At 66.9% G+C, this 18,304-nt stretch overlaps 1 protein-coding gene across 1 annotated transcript in view; it reads left to right on the plus strand.

Moving 5' to 3' along the window:
• Positions 1-18,304, plus strand: part of ADGRB1 (adhesion G protein-coupled receptor B1) — a 79,996-nt gene that overhangs the window by 60,080 nt on the left and 1,612 nt on the right. The window contains exons 20-29 of the mRNA XM_073892677.1: positions 3-77; positions 757-907; positions 1,514-1,583; positions 2,889-2,955; positions 5,198-5,283; positions 9,560-9,731; positions 12,584-12,679; positions 14,296-14,335; positions 16,477-17,159; positions 18,144-18,179. Coding sequence (XP_073748778.1) covers positions 3-77; positions 757-907; positions 1,514-1,583; positions 2,889-2,955; positions 5,198-5,283; positions 9,560-9,731; positions 12,584-12,679; positions 14,296-14,335; positions 16,477-17,159; positions 18,144-18,179 — 1,476 coding nt within the window. The remainder of the gene's footprint in view (positions 1-2; positions 78-756; positions 908-1,513; positions 1,584-2,888; positions 2,956-5,197; positions 5,284-9,559; positions 9,732-12,583; positions 12,680-14,295; positions 14,336-16,476; positions 17,160-18,143; positions 18,180-18,304) is intronic.

Consider the following 18,304-nt stretch of genomic DNA (forward strand, 5'->3'; position numbering starts at 1 on the left):
TCCTCATCAACTTTTGCTTGTCCATCATCTCCTCCAATGCCCTCATCCTCATCGGGCAGACCCAGACTCGCAATAAGGTACGTGATCTTTGCCCTCCCCTGCACATCCCAGTGCGCCCCGGTGGAATGGGGTGATGGTGAGGACCCCAACAGGATTCCAAGGAAGCTTAGGGAGGAGAGTGCTGCAGCCACACGGAGGCCTTCGTGCTGACTGCGGCTGTCCCCTGGTCAGGGCATGGGGACGGGGTGTCTGGAGGGTCCAGCTGGACTGGCACTTTGAGATGGGCCGGTTCGAGCCCCCTGTCCCTGGCCCCCCGTGGGGCCTGGACTGCCATCTTGTCTGTATGTTGTCATGTGGCCTTAGGGGTGACTCGCCCTCCCTGGGGATCGAGTTCACCACCTCCCGGGCAGATGGGCTCACACCAGAGCCTTTGAGCGGGCTCCTGCTGGCATGTGCTGTGTGTCTCCAGGTGGGTGAGGACGATGGGGCCGGGGGGGGTCTCTCTCCCTGGCCGTCCGTGGACCAGGTGGCACACCCCCCCCAGGGGTCGGGGACCCCGGATGTACAACAGGCCACCTCGAGGCAGGGGACCAGGTGACCCTTCAGTGGCTTCCTGCTGGGGGGTCTGAGCTCGTCACCACTGCGAACACTGGGCTTGGGCCTCTCCCAGCCTCACGGAGCCCCTCCCGTGGAGCAGGCCTAGGGACAGGTGACCAGGCACCTGCCCCGCCTAACCCGCCTGCCTGCCCCGCCCAGGTGGTGTGCACGCTCGTGGCTGCCTTCCTGCACTTCTCCTTCCTGTCGTCCTTCTGCTGGGTGCTCACCGAGGCCTGGCAGTCCTACATGGCCGTGACGGGCCGCCTCAGGAGCCGCCTCATCCGCAAACGCTTCCTCTGCCTGGGCTGGGGTGAGCGGTGCCGGGCAGGGGGTGGTGGGGCCCCCGCCTCTGACCTCTGTCCCCACCCCTTGCGGCCCCATCCCCCACCCCGGCCCCTGACTTCTGTCCCCGCCCCTTGCGGCCCCATCCCCCACCCCGGCCCCTGACTTCTGTCCCCGCCCCTTGCGACCCCCGTCACCCCCACCCCCGGCCCCTGCCGCTGTCCCTACCCTTTGTGGCCCCGTCACCCCACCCCGTGCCTTGCCCTCATCCTCCTGGGACCTCCACGGGGTTGTCAGGTAAAATGTGATGCTAAGTTCTATTTGAATTTCAGATAATGGGTTATTTTTTTAAGGATACCCCGTTCGGACACACAATAAAAAAGGTTTCTTTTTTATCTGAAATTCAAGTGTGATCCGGCGTCCTGCGTTGCGTTTGCTAACCTGGCCGCCATGCCCGCAGGGCGTAGGCCCTCCTGTTCCCTCTCTCTCATGCTCAGCGGGACCCCGTTCCGGGGCTTCAGAGGCACAGTGTGCCTCGACCTCGCCCCATCCGCAGGGCTGGAAGGAGGCAGAGGGCGGACAGGGGCTTGGATGGTGGGGGAACCAACACCCTTTCTTTCTGGTCCTTCCGCAGGGCTTCCTGCGCTGGTCGTGGCCATTTCTGTGGGATTCACCAAGGCCAAAGGGTACAGCACCATGAACTAGTGAGTCGGGGCAGGGTGGGGATGGGGTGGAGGCCGCTCGGCTCCCCCAGACCCTCCCACTGCCTAGAAGGTGACAGCTGGCTGGTGCCCATCTCACAGAGGAGAGCCAAGGCTGGGAGAGGCTGGGGGCCCCGGGACTGGAGGCTGGGGGCTCAGGGCCATCCGAGCTTCCCACCTCCTCCTTAGGTATCCTTGGACGGGTCTGTTAGCCTCAGTTTCCCCTCTGCACCAGTGTGTCCACCCCTGCACAACTATGGTGACAAGGGGGCTGTGGCCCCGAGGAGGGCAAGGCGCCTATTTCACAGATGAAGTCAGCGAGGCCCTGAAGGGTCAGCTGGGCCAGGCAGGTCCAGGGGCCTTGAATACCAAGCCAGGAAGCTCGGGGTTACCCTAAAAGCAGTGTGGCTGCTTTTAGGGTAAGGGGAGAGGAACCACGGGCTGGAGGGGGGCTGTGGCTACAGGCGTGGAGAAGAATGGGGGAGGCAGAGGCAGGAGGAGGGGTGGATGCAGGTTGCACAAGCTTGGCTCACCTTGGAGCCCCAGGGGGACAGGCCATTGCTGGGCCCTGGAGCAATGCCCCACTTGGGCAGCAGGGGCAGCAGACATGAATGAGGATCCAGTTACTGGAACCCCCGTAGGGTGAGTGCCAGGAGGTAACTATGGACACGGCTGCAGAGCTGAGAGGGTCAGGGGTGGGTCAGGGGAACACCAGGGGTTTTGAAGGCTGAAGAGGAGTTCGTCTGAGAGCGTTGTGGGGGGACGCTCAGGGCAGAGGAAACGGCACGTGAAGACTGCAGTGTCTTTGCTGGGCCCAGGGCTCCTGCAGGCCACCATCCGTGGGGTCCGGGAGATTTGGGGAAGTGTGGGGCCGGTGACCACGTGTGGCGCGAGGAGGGGCCCGGCCAGACGTGTGAGCAGAGGCCTGGGTGACCCGGCCGTGGGGCCTGGGTTGAGTGGGCAGGTGGAGGGCCAGACCAGGGACCCAACACAGAGTTTTGGCATCGTGTCCTGAGGAAGAGTCTGTGCATGAGATTGGGGAGGGTGTAGGAGGAGAGCTGGGGGGCCAGCCTGGGGCGGTCAGAACACCCTCCTTTCTGCCGTGTGGATGCGAGCAGCCTGCCCCGTGCCTGTTTCTCCCTCCATAAACTGGGGTTCGTGGGGCCACGGGGGCCAGAGTGAGTGCGGTGTGCTGTGTGCAGGAGGGCCTGCCGGGTGCTGAGCTCCTTCTGCCCCACGTCTCACCTGCCTTCCCAGGGGGGTGGGGGCATCACGCCTGGCCACTGACCAGCCTGTCTCCCTCCCCAGCTGCTGGCTCTCCCTGGAGGGGGGACTGTTGTACGCCTTCGTGGGACCGGCCGCCGCTGTTGTGCTGGTACTGACCCCTTCCCCATTGGCCCGGGCTGGGGCCTTGGACTGGACCCATTGCCCCTTCAGGGTCACCGTGGTCACCGAGGGGTGGATGGTGTTCCTGGCCCCCCCCGACCTGCCCTCAGGGTACAAGGGTGCGGAGACTGGGCTGCAGTGGGGGCCTTCTCTTTCCGTGAGCACCACTCGCGTGGGGACTGGGCACTGGCTGTGCACCTGCCAGGAGATCCATGTGGGTTTGCAGGGTGAGTGGCCGGCTGAGGGGAGCCGAGTGGACAGATGACTGACCAGGGCAGCAGGGAGTGCCAGCTCGGCCTGGGGGATGGGCAGAGCCTGAGGCTGGGGGGCCGAGGCCGGACCTTGCTGCCGCTGGCTTTCACGCTCTGGAGAAGGAAGCAGCTACCTGCTCTCCCTCGCCACGAATTCCCAGACGCCTACGGGGAGGGATGCGAAACAGGGCCTTGGGGCTCACGGGGTTCCTGCCCCCGAGTTCGGGCTGGGCAGAGGGAGCCGGGCACATCTGGGGGCCTGCGCCTGCCCTGCCTGAGCCCATTGCTCTCCAGCCCTCTGGCCCTCACGCAGGGCCACGCACCGCTCCGTGGCTCTGTGGCGGGGGCGCCCGGGCGCAGGCACAGGCATGGGGAGGCCGGAGGGCCCCGCGTGGGAGGATGGAGCGGTGGGCAGCAGGCCTAGCCCGAGGGTCCTGGCTCCTTTATTCTTTGAAGGGAGAGGCTTTCGTGCCGTGCATGTCAATGCGGCCCTTCAGAGACCAGGCCAGCTCGCCATTTTAAAGACAGGAGACGCGGGAGTGCGGGAGGCTCAGATGATGGAAGCAGGAACCCCCAGCCCCCACGTCCCTTCCCGGGGCGTCTGCAGGGCAGGGCCAGTGCCGATCTGCTGTGGCCCCCAGCCCAGGGCCCCCTCGGTAACATGGGGACACGCCGGTCAAGCCGCACAGAGCCTGCTTCGGGCAGGGCGTTGATGGCTGGTGGCCTGTCCCCCTCTGGCCCTGGCCTTGTCAGAATATGAGGTCACCCAGGAAAGACGCCTCCACCCCAGTCAGGCACTCCGGTGCTGGTGCCAGCATCTGGGAAGTTTCCGTTCGCACAGGGATGAAAGGCAGGGCCTGACCACGGTGGTGTGCGGAGTCAGGGGCGCTCAGAGCCGTGGGGTCACGGAGAGTCAGCCTCCTTGTACCTCTGCATCCGAGGGGCCTGGGGCCAGGCCTCGTTCCTCAGTCAGGCAGCCTCTGCAGAGTGGGAGCCCAGGGGATGGCTTTCAGGGGGCAAAGGAATGAGCTGGGAGCCTCCCCACCAGGAGAGAAGGCCAAAGAGGGGAAACCCCAAGGTCTCCAGGGCCGAGGCAGGGCCGACAGGGGCCCCTTGGGGACAGCTGCTGTTTGCTGTAGGCAGCGTGCGGGACGCGAACACCAAGGAGCACTTGCTAGGGTGCCGGCGCCCAGCGGGAAGGGGTCAGGAAAGGTGCCTTGGCAGAGAGCACAGGAGCAGTGTGCCCCCAGGTAGAGCCCGGACGGGGACGATGCCCCCAAGATGGCCCTCAAGGTGGGCCCCAGTGAGGGGTGAGCTCCCTGTCGTGGGAGGGTTGTAGGGAGCAGGGGTGTTGAGAGGCTGGGGGCTGGACACAGGGCACACCTAAGCGTGGAGGCAGCTGGGTCATCTGAGGTCCCTTCTGGGGTCGGAGCAGGCAGGCACCCTGGGAGTGCGCTGGAGCCAGCCTGACCTCTGACCCCTGGACAGCAGGAACCCCAGCTCCACAAACTGCTGCTGAACACCATGGGGATGGCAGATAGGCCTCTGGGCCATTCAGGGCAGACCACCCCGGGGATCCAGCCGGTCGGGAGGGCCCCCCACATCACGTCTGCACCCCCGCTGGGTCATGCTGGCCCCTTCTCACGTCCACCCCCGCCGGGCAGGGCTTCCAGATCCTCGTGGAGCGGGTCACGCAGGAGGGTCACATGGGGGGCGTGAGCTGGAGCTCCTCGCCCTGAGTGGGGTCTTGTGGCAGAAGAACCCCACCCAACAGCCAGGGCTCTGGGGGGAGCTGGCCAGGCCCAGGAGAAGGAGCTGGAGGCCTGGCGAGCCTATGCCGGTGGCCCCACCTCCTGGCCTCGGGAGTCGTGTCCCCAGAGCCAGTGCTGTGGGTGGGAGCACACGCCGAGCCCTGGTGTGGAGCCCGGAGCCCGGAGGGCAGTACCGCACCCCCACACTCGGCTCCTCTCTGCCTGGCAGGTGAACATGGTCATCGGGATCCTGGTGTTCAACAAGCTTGTGTCCAAGGATGGCATCACAGACAAGAAGCTGAAGGAGCGGGCAGGGTAGGGCGGGGCCCGCCAGGGCTCCTCACCTGCCTTGAGTCGAAAAGACCCAGAGCCCACTCACTCCCTGCCAGGCCCCAGAGCAGGCAGGGAAACCAGAGCACAGAGGTCTGTGTAGGCTGACAACCAGCCCCGGCCTTGCCCTGTGCCTCAGTTTCTCCGTCTGGCCTGTGGCAGGTCCTCAGAAACTGTGAAGCCAGTTGTTTTCAGAGACCCTGCCCCTGCAGGGACCACTGGGGTGGTGGGCGGGAGCCCCTGGCCTCCCCCTTCCCCACCGTGGGGTCGGGTGACCCCAAGCGAGGATGTAACTTGCCCGTCCTTATGGTGCCTTCAGTGAGAGGAGGAGAGGCCAGGGCTCAAATAGGGTGTTCCTCCCGCGTGGGGAGGCTGAGCCCAGAGAGGGCAGGGCGTGGCCAGAGGGCACGTGGTCCCGAGCGACTGGGCGGTGCCCAGCAGGGAAGGCCAAGTGTGCTTGGGACAGGCCTGCTCCTGCAGCCCCCCAGGGCATGGGAACACCGAGATCACGGAGGGGCCGAGTCCAGGCTGAGACAGGCCCCTCTCTCCGTCCTGCCCCAGCCCTCTGAGCCCTCCTCACCTCCCCTCTGCCTGCTGCTCTGTTCGTCCCTCTGCCTTGGCTGGTGTGTGGGGGGGGTCCCGCCCTGCCTCCTCTGTGCCCTCCTCGGTGTCTGTCTCTGTCTCTGTCTCCCTCCTCTTCCTGCGCCTCCTGCTTACCCTGTAGCTTCAGGACACCATCCCCCGGAGGTCCCTGATGGCTTCTGGTCAGGGTCAGAAGCCTGCTGCACGGCTTTGGAGGAGGTGTGTGATCCGGAGGCTGGCCTCGCCGTCTGTAGGCCTGGGTGCCCCACTCGCTGGGCACCTTCCCCTGGCAGTGGGGACTGACGTGCCCACATGCGTTCCTGGAAGGCCCCGGGCCGCGCGCCAGGCCGTTTGGTTTGCTTCCTACAATAACCCCCGAGGCCGGCTCTCCTGTTCCGTTCCCGTCTGTATAGCCCAGTGGACTGAGGTTCAGGCAGGGTGAGCGGCTGGTGGTGGGGAAGGCTCTGGAGTCCAGCGTGTCCATGTGCCTGGCCGCCTCCTAGGGCCCCGTCCTGGGCGTGCCGCAGGTGCCCCGGCTCAGAATGCTCCTGGGGGCGCCCACGGGGCCGTGCACAGAGACCCGCTCCCACACGGACGGGAGGCACCGTGCACACTGCTGTGTGCTTGCCAGCGTGCACACACACACACAGGGCCCGTGGGAGGACGCTGCCCAGCTAGCTCCCCGAACCCCAGTGCACTGGTGGATGGAGCCCTTGCCCCCTGGCTGGGGCGGTGCATAGTCAGGGCAGCTTCAGGGGGGCGAGAGGGAGGTGGCCGTGGCCTGCCCCTGGGAGTTCTGCTTCTCTGTGCAAACATGGACAGATCGGCTTCCCCTCTGCTCCGCGCGGGCGTGCACGGGTGCCGGACCCGGACCGCCCCCACTTCCCGTGGCTCCCCTGCTTCCCCCGGGGAGCCCCCCGCCCCCCAGGGCCTGCCCAGGGAGGCGCAGGCCGGATTGCTGCGGTCGGTACGCACTCTGCCCCCGTCTGCGAGAACAGTGCTCTTGTCGCAGGCTTTGAATTTCACTTCCAGTCAGCTGCCCTGGGCCCCCCTTGGGCGCGCCCTCAAATGTGCCGAGTGTGGAGCCCTCTCCGCGGCCGCCGCCGCCGGTGATGCCGCGTTAGTGCCTCTGCGCGCTGGCGCACCTGCCGGGCTCCGCTCTCCTCTCGGTTACACTCTGTTCCAAGCTTTTTCTGTCCTCTCTGTTGCCTCTGCTGACTTCTCTGGGGGTCCTCCGCTAGCCAGCCCTTCGCCAGGCTCCTCTCCCCCGTCTGCTGGGGCCTTGGGACAAGGTGGACCGGAGGATCAGTGCTGCCGGGATGGGATGGGGCCGGGTCAGCGCAAGAACGCGCTCGGTGGGCCGGTCATTGGCGTGTGGTCGTGCTGGGGGCTGGGGTGCACTCTGTGTGTGCATGCGTGAATGTGTGAGAACGGGGTGTGCGTGAGTGTGAGAGTGTGTGCGTGAGCGTGTGTGCATGTGGGGTGAGTGTGTGCGTGTGTGAGCGCATGTGGGTGTGTGGGCCCTGCTGCAGCGGGGCGGCCACGGGTTCGGGGCAGGACGGGTCCGTTGAGGCAGAAAGCTGTGTTGGGAGGGCCGAGGGGGACCAGGCTCTGGGAGTATGCGCTGTTTGTTTCACGCCCCAGCTCTGCCCTGGGGTAGGCCTGTCACGAGAGCCTTGGGGGCCATTCCCTGAGAGGCCGAGTGGCAGGTTGGAGGCAGCGGCCCTGCTCCCCCATCTCCGCTCCTGCCCCTCCCCTGGAAGGCATCAGACTTTCCAAAGGGCGGGACGGGGGGGGGGGTTGTCCCAGTGCCCCCAGGCCCGCACCTGCTCCTCCCCCTGCCCTCTGCCCTCACAGAACCCTGCAGAGGCTGGGCTACAGGAATTCGAGTAGTTCACCCGTCCCCAGGCCCCAGCCACCTGCTCCCCCCTTCAGGCCTAGATAACAGGCCCCAGGCCCCAGGGAAGGTGACTCACAGCAGGATGACACTTCCCTGGGAGAGGCTCTGCCCTGCCATCCTGTTCCCAGCGTGTCCAGAGAAGGTCTGCTTCAGACGGGAGGAGGGAGACGAGGCAGCCCCCCCCCCACCGCCATGGGGAGACGCAGGGGCTCGGGGTCAGGGAGGGCAGTGCGTGTAGTCACGGAGGGCCCGCTTCTTCAGGCTCTCCAGCAGGCGCGGAGAGAGGCAAGGCTGGGTGCCGGGACCCCGGGGGTCTCCACCCTGGAAGGGGAGGTGAGGCGGGTCTGTGAAGTCTAGTTTGGAAGCTCGTGCAGTGGCCAGGGGAGGAGAGGCGTGGGGGCTTCAAGGCAGCTCCTGGCTCTGGCTCGAGCCACCGGGCGGCTGGGCAGGGAGCCGTCCTGGAGAAGAGGGGGGGCTGGGGCCGGGAGGGGGACCGGGGTCCGGGGGGCGGGGGGGGGGGGGGGGGGGGGGGGAGCCGGGCCTGTCTTCTCCGCGTGAAACTGCGGAGCCCAGGCAGGACAGAGGGGACACGGGGGGCCGCGAGCACAGTCCTGGGGAGAGCTCCTGCCCCCACCCCTGACCCAGGTCCTGCTGCTTTGGGGGTGCTTCTTCAGGCCGGGCTTGAGGTCCTTCCAGCCTCTCTCCCACCGGCCCCGTGCCCCCGGCCCCTTCCTGGTGTTCCTCGTGCCCCTCTCCCTGCCCACTCCCCACTCCCCCTGCCCCACCTCCTCATCCTTTTGACAAGGCCATTCTGTAAGGAGGGGAGCAGGTGGTCCTGACCTCGGCCCCCACGCCGGGGATGCCAGGGGCCCCAGCGGCTCCTTGGAGCCCCTGCACGGCAGTCACCTGCCCATGGGGGCTTCTGGAGGTCGTCATGGTGGTGAGGGTGGGGTCGGGCCCATTTCCCAGACACCTGCTGCATGCCAGCCGTCCGCGGGCACCGTCTGCCCTCACACAGCGCCTCGAGGACGTGGCACAGTGACAGCACCGTCCGGAAGAGGCAGGCTCAGAGTGGCCACGGTGTAGCCCACAGTGGCGCAGGGAGGTGCCCGGCGCAGAGGGCAGTGCCTGCCGTGGGCGCTCCTGGGGGCCGGCCGAGCAGGGCCTGCCAAGAGGATGAAGTGCCTGTGGGTCTCTGTCCTCGTCTCTGCCTCCCCGTGCTCCTCTGTCTGGCTCTGTCTGTCTGTCTGTCTGTCATCTCTCTGCTCCTGGAGCAGCTCTCTGCTCCTCTCTCTTTCTCTCCAGAGCTCAGAGGCCCGGCCAAACAACCCCCTCCATGGCCGCCTTAGAGTTGGGGCCCTGGACCCCTGGCGGGAGGGGGGGGGCCTGAGGGCCCTGGAAGCTGGGACCAGCAGGGGCCGTGGCCCCCCAGCTCCCGCCTCCAGTGTGCCTCCCCTCCTGTGGCCTCCTGGACAGTTAGGAACCTGGGTCTCCCAGAGAGGTCCCTCCCTGCCCGCTGCCCAGCCCCCGGGGATCACCCTCGGAGTCTCCGGTCTCCACTGTGCCAGGAGCCCTCGGGCCGCTGGGCAGGCCGGGGGGGGGGGGCGGGGAGCAGAACTCTGTTCCTCAGAAGGGGCTGCGAGGCTGGTGGGCCCGGGTTCCTCTGAGGACAGGAGGGGAGAGGAGAGGGAGGAGGTGAAGCCCAGCGAGGAGGGGTGCCTGGGTGGGGAGGGCGGCCGGGGACGGCCCTGACGAGGCCGCCCGCTGCGCTGTCCGCAGGGCCTCACTCTGGAGCTCCTGCGTGGTGCTGCCCCTGCTGGCGCTGACCTGGATGTCGGCCGTGCTCGCTGTCACCGACCGCCGCTCAGCCCTCTTCCAGATCTTGTTCGCCGTCTTTGACTCGCTGGAGGGCTTCGTCATAGTGATGGTGCACTGCATCCTGCGCAGAGAGGTGGGCCGCGCGGGCGCCCCCCGCGCCCCACCCCAGGCCCTCGGTGGGGCAGGTTCTGGGCCGCAGTGGGCGGTGGGGGGGCGCGGCTTCAGGGCCCCTCACTTCTGCAAGGCGGGGCGGCCTGGGAGCCGTGGCTGCTTAGTATAAGCGCTTCTTCCTGGCTCGGACCGGGAGGGGGGCTCTGTCCCTCCGGGGTCCTTGGGACCGAGAGCCACTGGAACCGAAACAGCTTTCAGCACAGCTGAGACTCCTGTCCTGGCGCCCTCTGGGCCTCTCCCAAAGGGAACAAGAGAGGACCACCTGTCCTGGCTGCCGGCTGCCCGGTATAGCAACAGTTAAGGGGACCTGCTCCCATCTCAGGGGGGTCAGAATGTGGAAGAGTGTGCTCCTGACACGGATGAAAGAGGTGCCACCGTGAGGCTGGACGAGGCCAGGATGGCCGCGGAGGCGGAAGGGGCAGGAGTGGGTGGGCAGACACGTGGAATTACCTCCCCTCGGAACCTCCTAGAAAGATGACAAAGTGATTTTTAAAAGCACTTAGATTCGAAGGGATGAGAGAACAGGAGAAGGGTTTTGCAGCAAACCCTGGGCTTTCAGGGAGAGAAGGACAGGGGGCATGAGCTCAGCCCACCCGAGGGAGCCCGGTCCGCAGCAGGTGTTGGGGGGAGGCCGGGCAGCAGCTACTTCACACTCTGAAGCCAGAGCGCTTCTAGAAGGGGGGCTCCCGGGCCCCCCCGATGCCCAGGGAACGTCTGCAGTGGACGGCAGGTGGTCTGCTTCAGGAGGGGCTTGGACCCCCTCCTGGGCTGGCAGGGCCGCCCCCACCTGCAGCCCCACTGTCCCGGGTGGGGCCCTGGTCTGGGGGCGCCCGGCGCAGCTGACAGCATGCTGAGACAGGGATGCGCGAGCCGCATCCTGGCTCTTGGGCACCCGACGCCTGAGGCCCCCAGGCGGGAGGAGAGGCGAGCAGAAAGATGGGAGGACACAGAGCCCGCGAACCTGGGGTTGGACGGCCCCATCGACAGGCTCCCGCCCACAGCCCCTCCTTCCACCGTATGTAAATGTCCAGTCGGTCGTGAGCATCCGGTCTGAAATCCTGAGGACCCGGAGAGCCTGTGCCCGAAAAGCCACAGACCCGCGCAGCCGCGGCCCCCAGGCACAGCCCCGAGCTGGTGTCTCCAGAGAGGGGGACCACCCCTGCTCCCCAGCCTTGCACCCGTGGGTGCCTGGCCCCGGCCGCCTTTACTTGTGCTAGCGGTTCTCACCGCGGGCCAGCTGCTGCCCGTCTTCCACACGCGGGCCAGCTCCGGGCCAGCACAGGCCTGTCGCTTCCGGGGGCGGGTAGCCAGATGTCACACTCCGGCCAGGCTCTAAGGCCCTGCTCTTGGCCCTCGGCTGCCTGGCTTCCGGGTAATGAGAAGAGCAGGCTATTAAGAAGGAACATCTGAGAATAGAAGGGAGCTTGTAGGAATTCAAAACCCGGGAGCAGACGCCGGAATATCCGGAGGGTGGGCCCACGCCTGGGGAGGGTCAGGCGCCCCTGAAGACGCACGACTTCCCCATCAGCCCTCTGTGACCTCCCGGGTCCCACACGTGGGGTTTGTGCTACAGGGATCCTTCAGCCAGGGGAAATTCGGGAGAGGGTCTCCATTGGGAGGGGTTGAGGAGGCCAACGCTGAAGAAGACAGGCCAGGAGCGGGTGGGCAGGGGTGATGCCAGGCAGCTCCAGCCAGCGCGGTGGGCGTAGAACATTTGGCAGGTGGACAAGTAAGGTGGTCATCTGGGTCTCCTGGGGGGAACAGAGGGGGTGAGGCTGGCCAGGTGGCCTTCCTGGAGGAGGAGGCCATGAGGCGCTTGGGGAGACCATCTGCTCTTCATGCCAGTGGAGAAATGCTTTCGCATCTGCCACCTCCTGGACTGCGGCCTGCCTCCACTGGGCACACCGCAGGTGCTTCGAGATGTTTGCTAGGCAGGTCAGTGAGTGCAAGGACGGGAGGAAGGCGCACCCGCACAGGAGGCCCAGCGGCCCTGAGGCCAGCAAGGCCCCGGCACTGCCTCTGATCAGCTGTGTGGCTGCAGGGGGCAGGGAACAGGTCCCCAGGTCTGCGCTGGGTCTGAATCTGAGCCAGGAACCCCCGGCGCACCCTCCTCCCAGAGCTCCCCCGTTCACTCAGGACGCCTCCTCCAGGAACCCCTCCATGCTTTCGCCGTCCCTGTACCTTCCCTTATTCCCTTTGCACATCGTGACCGTGAAGCTCCTTGAGGGTGGGCAGTGCTCACTGCTGCGCCCAGCGCCCAGAGCAGTCGGTGGTGGAGAAGGTGCTATAGCCTTCACCCTTCACTCACACTGACTGGCTCTGTCCATCCTGTGGGCAAGCTCTGTGCCAGCTGCTTGGGTGGCCCCTGGCACGGAGCCACCATCACCTCCTTTCAGAAGAGTCCGTGGCCATAATGCCTGAGACCCCCCTCGGCGGAGCGCGCCCCACAGACGTGCTGTCCCCCCAAGGGCCCTTGTGGACACTTGGGTGGCGCTTCTCCGGGGAGTGAGGGCGGGGCCCCCCGCTTGCCCAGCTGCTGTGGACCCCGGTGCCCTCCTCAGGCTGACGGCCGGTCCACCCAGACGGACTCCAGCGAGGAGGGCTGCGGCACGTTCGCGGGGGGTCCGGAGCTCCCTGACTTTGGAATTTCACACCCATGAAGGGCACAGAGAGAATCTCCGAGAGGGAAGGGGGCCCCCGCACACAGGCCACCCTCGCAGAGGCCCCGCCCCATGCTGCTCGCCCTTACCTTCCCGTCATCCCACAAGGATGCCGTCTGGGGCGGCTGGGGACCGATCTGTTCTCTCTCCCCAGGTCCAGGACGCCGTGAAGTGTCGCGTGGTGGACCGCCAGGAGGAGGGCAACGGGGACTCGGGGGGCTCCTTCCAGAACGGCCATGCCCAGCTCATGGTAGGGCTCAGAGCTTGGTGCCCCCAGCGGCGCCTCCTCACGCTGCTCAGAGCTGCTCTGGGCTCCAGCAGTCCTTGGGAAGAGCTCCGAGCCCAGTCTGAGGCTGGGCACACTGAGGCTCACCAAGGTGACGTCCCCGTCCCAGGGTCTGAGGGCAGGCAGGACCACATGGTGAGAGTCTGGCTGGGCCTGGCATCAGCGCACCCCCACCCCCACTACCACAGTGCCCTTGCCCAGATGCCAGCCTCCGGGGGCTGTTGCCTCAGCTGCTGCCCCCCCACGCCCTGTGCCCCGCGCGCCCCCCTCAGTGCCCTCAAGCCTGGCCAGGATGGGACTGGGCTCCCTCGGTCTCCATCCGGGAGACCAGCCCTGGCCTGTCCACGCACCCTCCCCCCTGCCGTGGCCTTGTCCCAGCCATGTCCCCTTGGGCCCCCCAGCATCACACCTGGCATGCAGCCTGAGGCACGGCACGGCCCTCCCACCCTGCCGCCCACCTCGCAGGTGTCCACTAAGATGCCACCTCCAGGGAGCCCTCCCTGACCGCCCGCCCCCACTCCTGCCATCAGGCCTCCTGGCTGAATTCTCCCACATTGTCGCTGGTGCCCCCTGGCGTGCCATGAGCCTGGTGGGCAGGGGGTACTCATTCAGTCCTCGGGGTGCCCAGCCTCCTCATGGTGGTTGTGAGCATCACAGGCAGGGCCTCGGCAGATGCCGGCAGATGCCGGCCATCGGACCTGGGGAGGCTACTTGGGTCCTCAGGGGTGAGGACAGGGGTCCCAGACCCCTCAGGCACTGCTCCTGGCCTGACCTGTGACCTCAAGCCAACCTCCGCGTTTGCGGAGGGGGAGCCTCTGGTTTTCCACAGCCCCAGGAGAAGGCCACACCCCGGCCGGTGGCCCCCGCCCACCGGGCTCTCTGAGGGCGGGGCCTGGGTCGCTCGCTGTCGCCTGCCCCTGTCCCAGGCTGGGATGGGGCAGGTGCTCTAGCAGGGGCCTCCGCCACTGCTCAAGGGACGGCTGGTCTCAGCCCGGCACCGACATCTGTGTCTGCAGCCTGTTCTGCTTCTCTGGCCGGCTGGCCTCCATTTCCTCGTCCCCAGGGCTGTGGTGAGGACTACAGGTGACATCCTGCACACTGACAGGTGGCGGCGGCCTGGGCGGCAGGGGCTCTGGCGTGAGACCCTCTGTGCCCCCCCCACCCCGTCGGACGTGAGGGACAGAGCGAGGGGGTCTCGTGCTGCAGTCCCAGGGGGCCAGCGGTTGGGGGAGACTGAGCCAGGGGCGCCAGAGTGTCCGAGCTGCAGTGGGACCAGCCTCCCACTTCCCAGCTAAGCCACACGCGCCAGGAAGGAGCCCCCGTGCACTCACGTACACACGCGCACACATGCGTGCACACACAGGCAAGAGCATGCAGGGGCAGGGCCCCCCACCAGGGCCCACGTGAGCACACGGGCAGCCTTGAGCTCGTGGCCCCCGTTAGCAGTCGGTAGCCGGCACGCACGTGTGCACGCACGCCCCTTCGAGGTACAGCTCCAGCTCGGCTGTTTCCCGCCAGCCCGCAGGCAGCCCTGCCTGCTCGCTCGCAGGCCCTCACCCGGCCTCGCCTCTGTCTTGCAGACTGACTTCGAGAAGGACGTGGATCTGGCCTGTAGATCAGGTGAGCGCCTGCCAGGTGAGAGCGACAGGTGGCCCTCGCCTGGGCCCACTTGCTTCCTTTTCTTTTCTCTGTGCGTCTGTCTGTCCATCTGTCTGTTCTCATCCCACCGCCCGCACGGCGAGGTTGGATCAGATCCTCCCCCGGGAGGCCTGGTCAGCACAGGGCCCGGCCCGCACCAGCCACCTCCTGCCTCCCCTCCCACTGCACTGAGGCTGCAGGCAGGGCCTGAGGAAAACTGTCCTGGAGCTCAGGCTCAGCAGGGGTGAGGCCCCTGCGCTGTGCGGGCGGAGCCCCGGAGCAGACCCTGGGGCCCCCTGCGCTGGGGCTGGCCCTGTCCTCTCCCCACCGCGCCCCCTGCCTCAGCAGCCACACACACTTCTGTTCTTTGCTTTCCACGCTCTTCATTGGGGCACTGAGGCTGCCCATCTCCACCCTGCCACCCACCTCGCCACCCACCCCTGCCTGCCCTCCCTCAGGGCCCAAGCTCTGTGCTGTCTTCATGTCTTCATCCCCAGTCCATCCACGGGGGGCAGGGGGGGGTCGGTCACGCTTTCAGAATGGGGGTGGGGGATAGCAGTGGGAGCAGGGGTAGAGCAGGGAGAAAGCCCTACCACTGAGCCCTAGGCTAGTGCTGAGTTTCTTGGAAGCACGTGGAAAAAGGGACTCAATTGCCCAATGAAAGGGAGCCCCCTTCAAGGGTCATTGTTCTGGGAGCCGGGCGTCTGAGGCAGTGACAGTATCTTCCGGAGCTGTGGAGAACCAGCTGGCCACACTGCCTTGCATCTGTCAGATATTTGGGGAGCATCTTCTCTAGAGACAGCCGTGGGGGCAGGGCCTGGGACAGCCGCAGGTTGGGAGTGTCAGCTGCTGCCAGGTGGACCCCAGAGGGCTTCCTGGAGGAGGTGGCCTCTGGTTGGGTTGAATGGGGGACTGGACAGAATGGTCTTCCACCTCCCGCCTTGGTCTTAGGCAGCCTTCCTGAGAGGTGGCCCCAAGACTCGGGGGCCTTGGAGGCTGGGGCCCAGCCCTGCTCGGGTGCTCCAGGCCTCTCTGAGACTCCAATTTCTTCCTTGTCAGTAAGCTGGCCCAGCCGGGCCTGTGGCCTCTCAAGCACCTAGTGGCTGGGGGCCGAGCTGGGGGTGAGGGGGGCACACCAGCTGGGGGCCTGGGGGTCTAGAGGATGTGGGCCTGACTATGTGGGAGACCTGCAGCTGGGTTTGTGCAGGGGAGGCGCACCCTGGGTCCATGGGGCTTAGCGCTCACTCAGGCGGACCGAGAGACCTCAGTAGGGGGAACCCTGGAAGGGTGCAGGTTTCGCGGGTAAGATGGCAGGTCCCCTGCTGGGCTGCCCGGTGGAGGTCGGTGCCTGGAGGCTGGAGATGAGAGGGGACCCGGCCCTGTCTGAGAGGAGGGAGAGGACCCGGGAGGGGATGGCGGAATGACCGTCTGCTGGGAGGGTGTGTGCTCGTGGGGCGGCTGCAGGAAGCAGCTAACACGCGCTGCTGGTGTCCGGGGGCTGGGCAAGGGTGTGGCTGGGTGCCCGTGCGCCCGGCCAGCAAGGAGAGGGCCCTGCAGTCACAGCAGGCTTCCAGGGACGGGCCCTAAGTGGGGCGCGGGTGGGCGGCTGGGCCTGGCAGCTGTGTGCTCTCCACGGGCCGGTGAGGCTGGACTGACCGGTAGGAGCCCGGGTCAGGGGTCATGCGGCCCTGTCCCCCTGCAGCCGAACGGAAGGGGGGCAGCTAGGTGTACGGGACACGGCACCCCAGGACCGGGCCGCCCTGCCCCCCCCCCCATGAGGAGCTGTGTCCCTGCACTTCCCAGAAGCGTGGGCTGGCTCCAGGGCCAACAGGGGCCCCCAGCTGCCAGGGAGCGCACTGTGTGGGTGGTAGTCCTTTGTCCTCCTGTCCGCGGGGCAGACAGGAGCACCCCATGTTCCAGCCTTCTTAGAAGAGGCAAAGGAAACCCGGCCGCCCCAGCAGCACACACCACACGGTGGCCCCACTGACCAAGGCAGAGGGTGGCCTGCAAGGGGCCCGGGTGCTGGGAACCGCAGCTTCAGGGCTGTCAGAGGGCGTGTGGCCGATCGGGCCCTGGCCGGGGCACCCCCGAGGCCGGCCTGACCGCCCCGCCTGTCCCCACAGTGCTGAACAAGGACATTGCGGCCTGCCGCACGGCCACAATCACGGGCACGCTCAAGCGGCCGTCGCTGCCCGAGGAGGAGAAGCTAAAGCTAGCCCACGCCAAGGCGCCCCCCGCCAACTTCAACAGCCTGCCAGCCAACGTGTCCAAGCTGCACCTGCACGGCTCGCCCCGCTGCCCGGGCGGCCCCCTGCCCGACTTCCCCAACCACTCACTGACCCTCAAGAAGGACAGGGCACCCAAGTCCTCCTTTGCCGGTGATGGGGACATCTTCAAGAAGCTGGACTCGGAGTTGAGCCGGGCTCAGGAGAAGGCCCTGGACACCAGCTACGTAATCCTGCCCACGGCCACAGCCACGCTGCGGCCCAAGCCCCAGGAGGAGCCCAAGCACAGCATCCACATCGATCAGATGCCCCAGACCCGCCTCATCCACCTCAACATGGCACCTGACGCCGGCCTCCCTGCCCGCAGCCCACCCACCCGCCAGCCCCCAGGCGGTGGGCCCCCGGAGGCCCCCCCTGCCCCGCCCCCACCACCCCCACCGCCCCCCCCCCCGCCACCCACCCTGGAGCCAGCGCCCCCCAGCCTGGGGGAGCCTGGGGAGCCCGCTACCCACCCGGGGCCCAGCTCGGGGGCCGGGACCAGGAACGAGAACGTCTCCACCTTGTCTGTGAGCTCCTTGGAGGTGAGGGCAGCCCAGGGGCCCCAGGGGTAGGGCGTGCCGTGGGCACTGCTGGTTTGGGCTGCAGCCAGCGTTAGGAAGTCCAGGCCTGGAAATGCTGGGGAGTTGGCTACTGACAGGGCATGCCCTAGGACACCACCCCCACCCCGCCATTCTCATTCTGTTCTCTAGCCACACTGCCCCTGGCGCCGCTGGGCCCTCGTGACAGGGAGCTTCTGGCCTGCGCCAAAATGGGGGTCTCTCCCATTGCAGAGAGGCCCACCAAGCTGGACTTGAGCCAGCTTGAGTCTAGCCCTTTCTGTGGTTGTGGTCAGGGCAGCAAGTCCCTCCTTAGACCAACCTGAAGCCTACACTTGACCCCAAGCCCACCCAGCCTATGCAACATGGGGCTCAGAGACTAGATTAGGGAAGCACTGCCGAGCACCCTCAAGGAACCCCACCCTCCCACCTCCTGGCTCACTGCCTCTGTGGCCCCCCAGCTGTGCCGCTGCCCTGCGTCCAATGCTCCTTGTCCCTGGGGGCGTGTTCTGGGCAGGCTAAGCCCTCTGCCCTTGCCCAGCACTGGCACTGGCCTGGAGGTGGGAGATGGCCCCGGGGACAGTCTGGCTCCTCTCAGCTGGGACAGAAAGTGACGAAGAGCTTCTGCAGGTTCACCCCCACTTGGGACCTGGGATACCAGAGCCCCAGGGTGTCATGGGGCAGAGAGCCCCCTTGGGACTGTCACTGCCCTCTGGGGCCGCGCTTCCTGTCCACCCTCTTCCTGCAGAGTCCTCCGGCTGGGCCCCCACTGTCTTTTAAGGCAGCGGGTGGCCTGAAAGCGGCCCTCAGAGGCATGTCCCCCAGGGCTTGGCTGAGACCCCGAGAGGAGGCCTGGGGTGAGGGGGTCCCTGGTCTCCCCCATACTCAGGCAAGGAGGGGCGAGGACCTGTGGTCCAGGAGGCTTTAGGGAACTGCTTGCAAATGGGCACAAACCTCTTCTCCCCACAGCGGCGGAAATCGCGGTATGCAGAACTGGACTTCGAGGTGGGTCCTGGCGTCCCGTGCCCCACACGGCCAGGCTGGATGGAGGTGCTCTGAGCCCTTCCAGCAGTTAGGGAGGGGCAGGGCAGCCCCCCTCTGGGCTCAGGCTCCGCCCCCCTCTGGGCTCA

The sequence above is a fragment of the Callorhinus ursinus genome, unplaced genomic scaffold (genome assembly GCF_003265705.2).
Source record: "Callorhinus ursinus isolate GAN/ISIS: 27379988/994484 unplaced genomic scaffold, GSC_fseal_2.0 scaffold5, whole genome shotgun sequence".
NCBI lineage: Eukaryota > Metazoa > Chordata > Mammalia > Carnivora > Otariidae > Callorhinus > Callorhinus ursinus.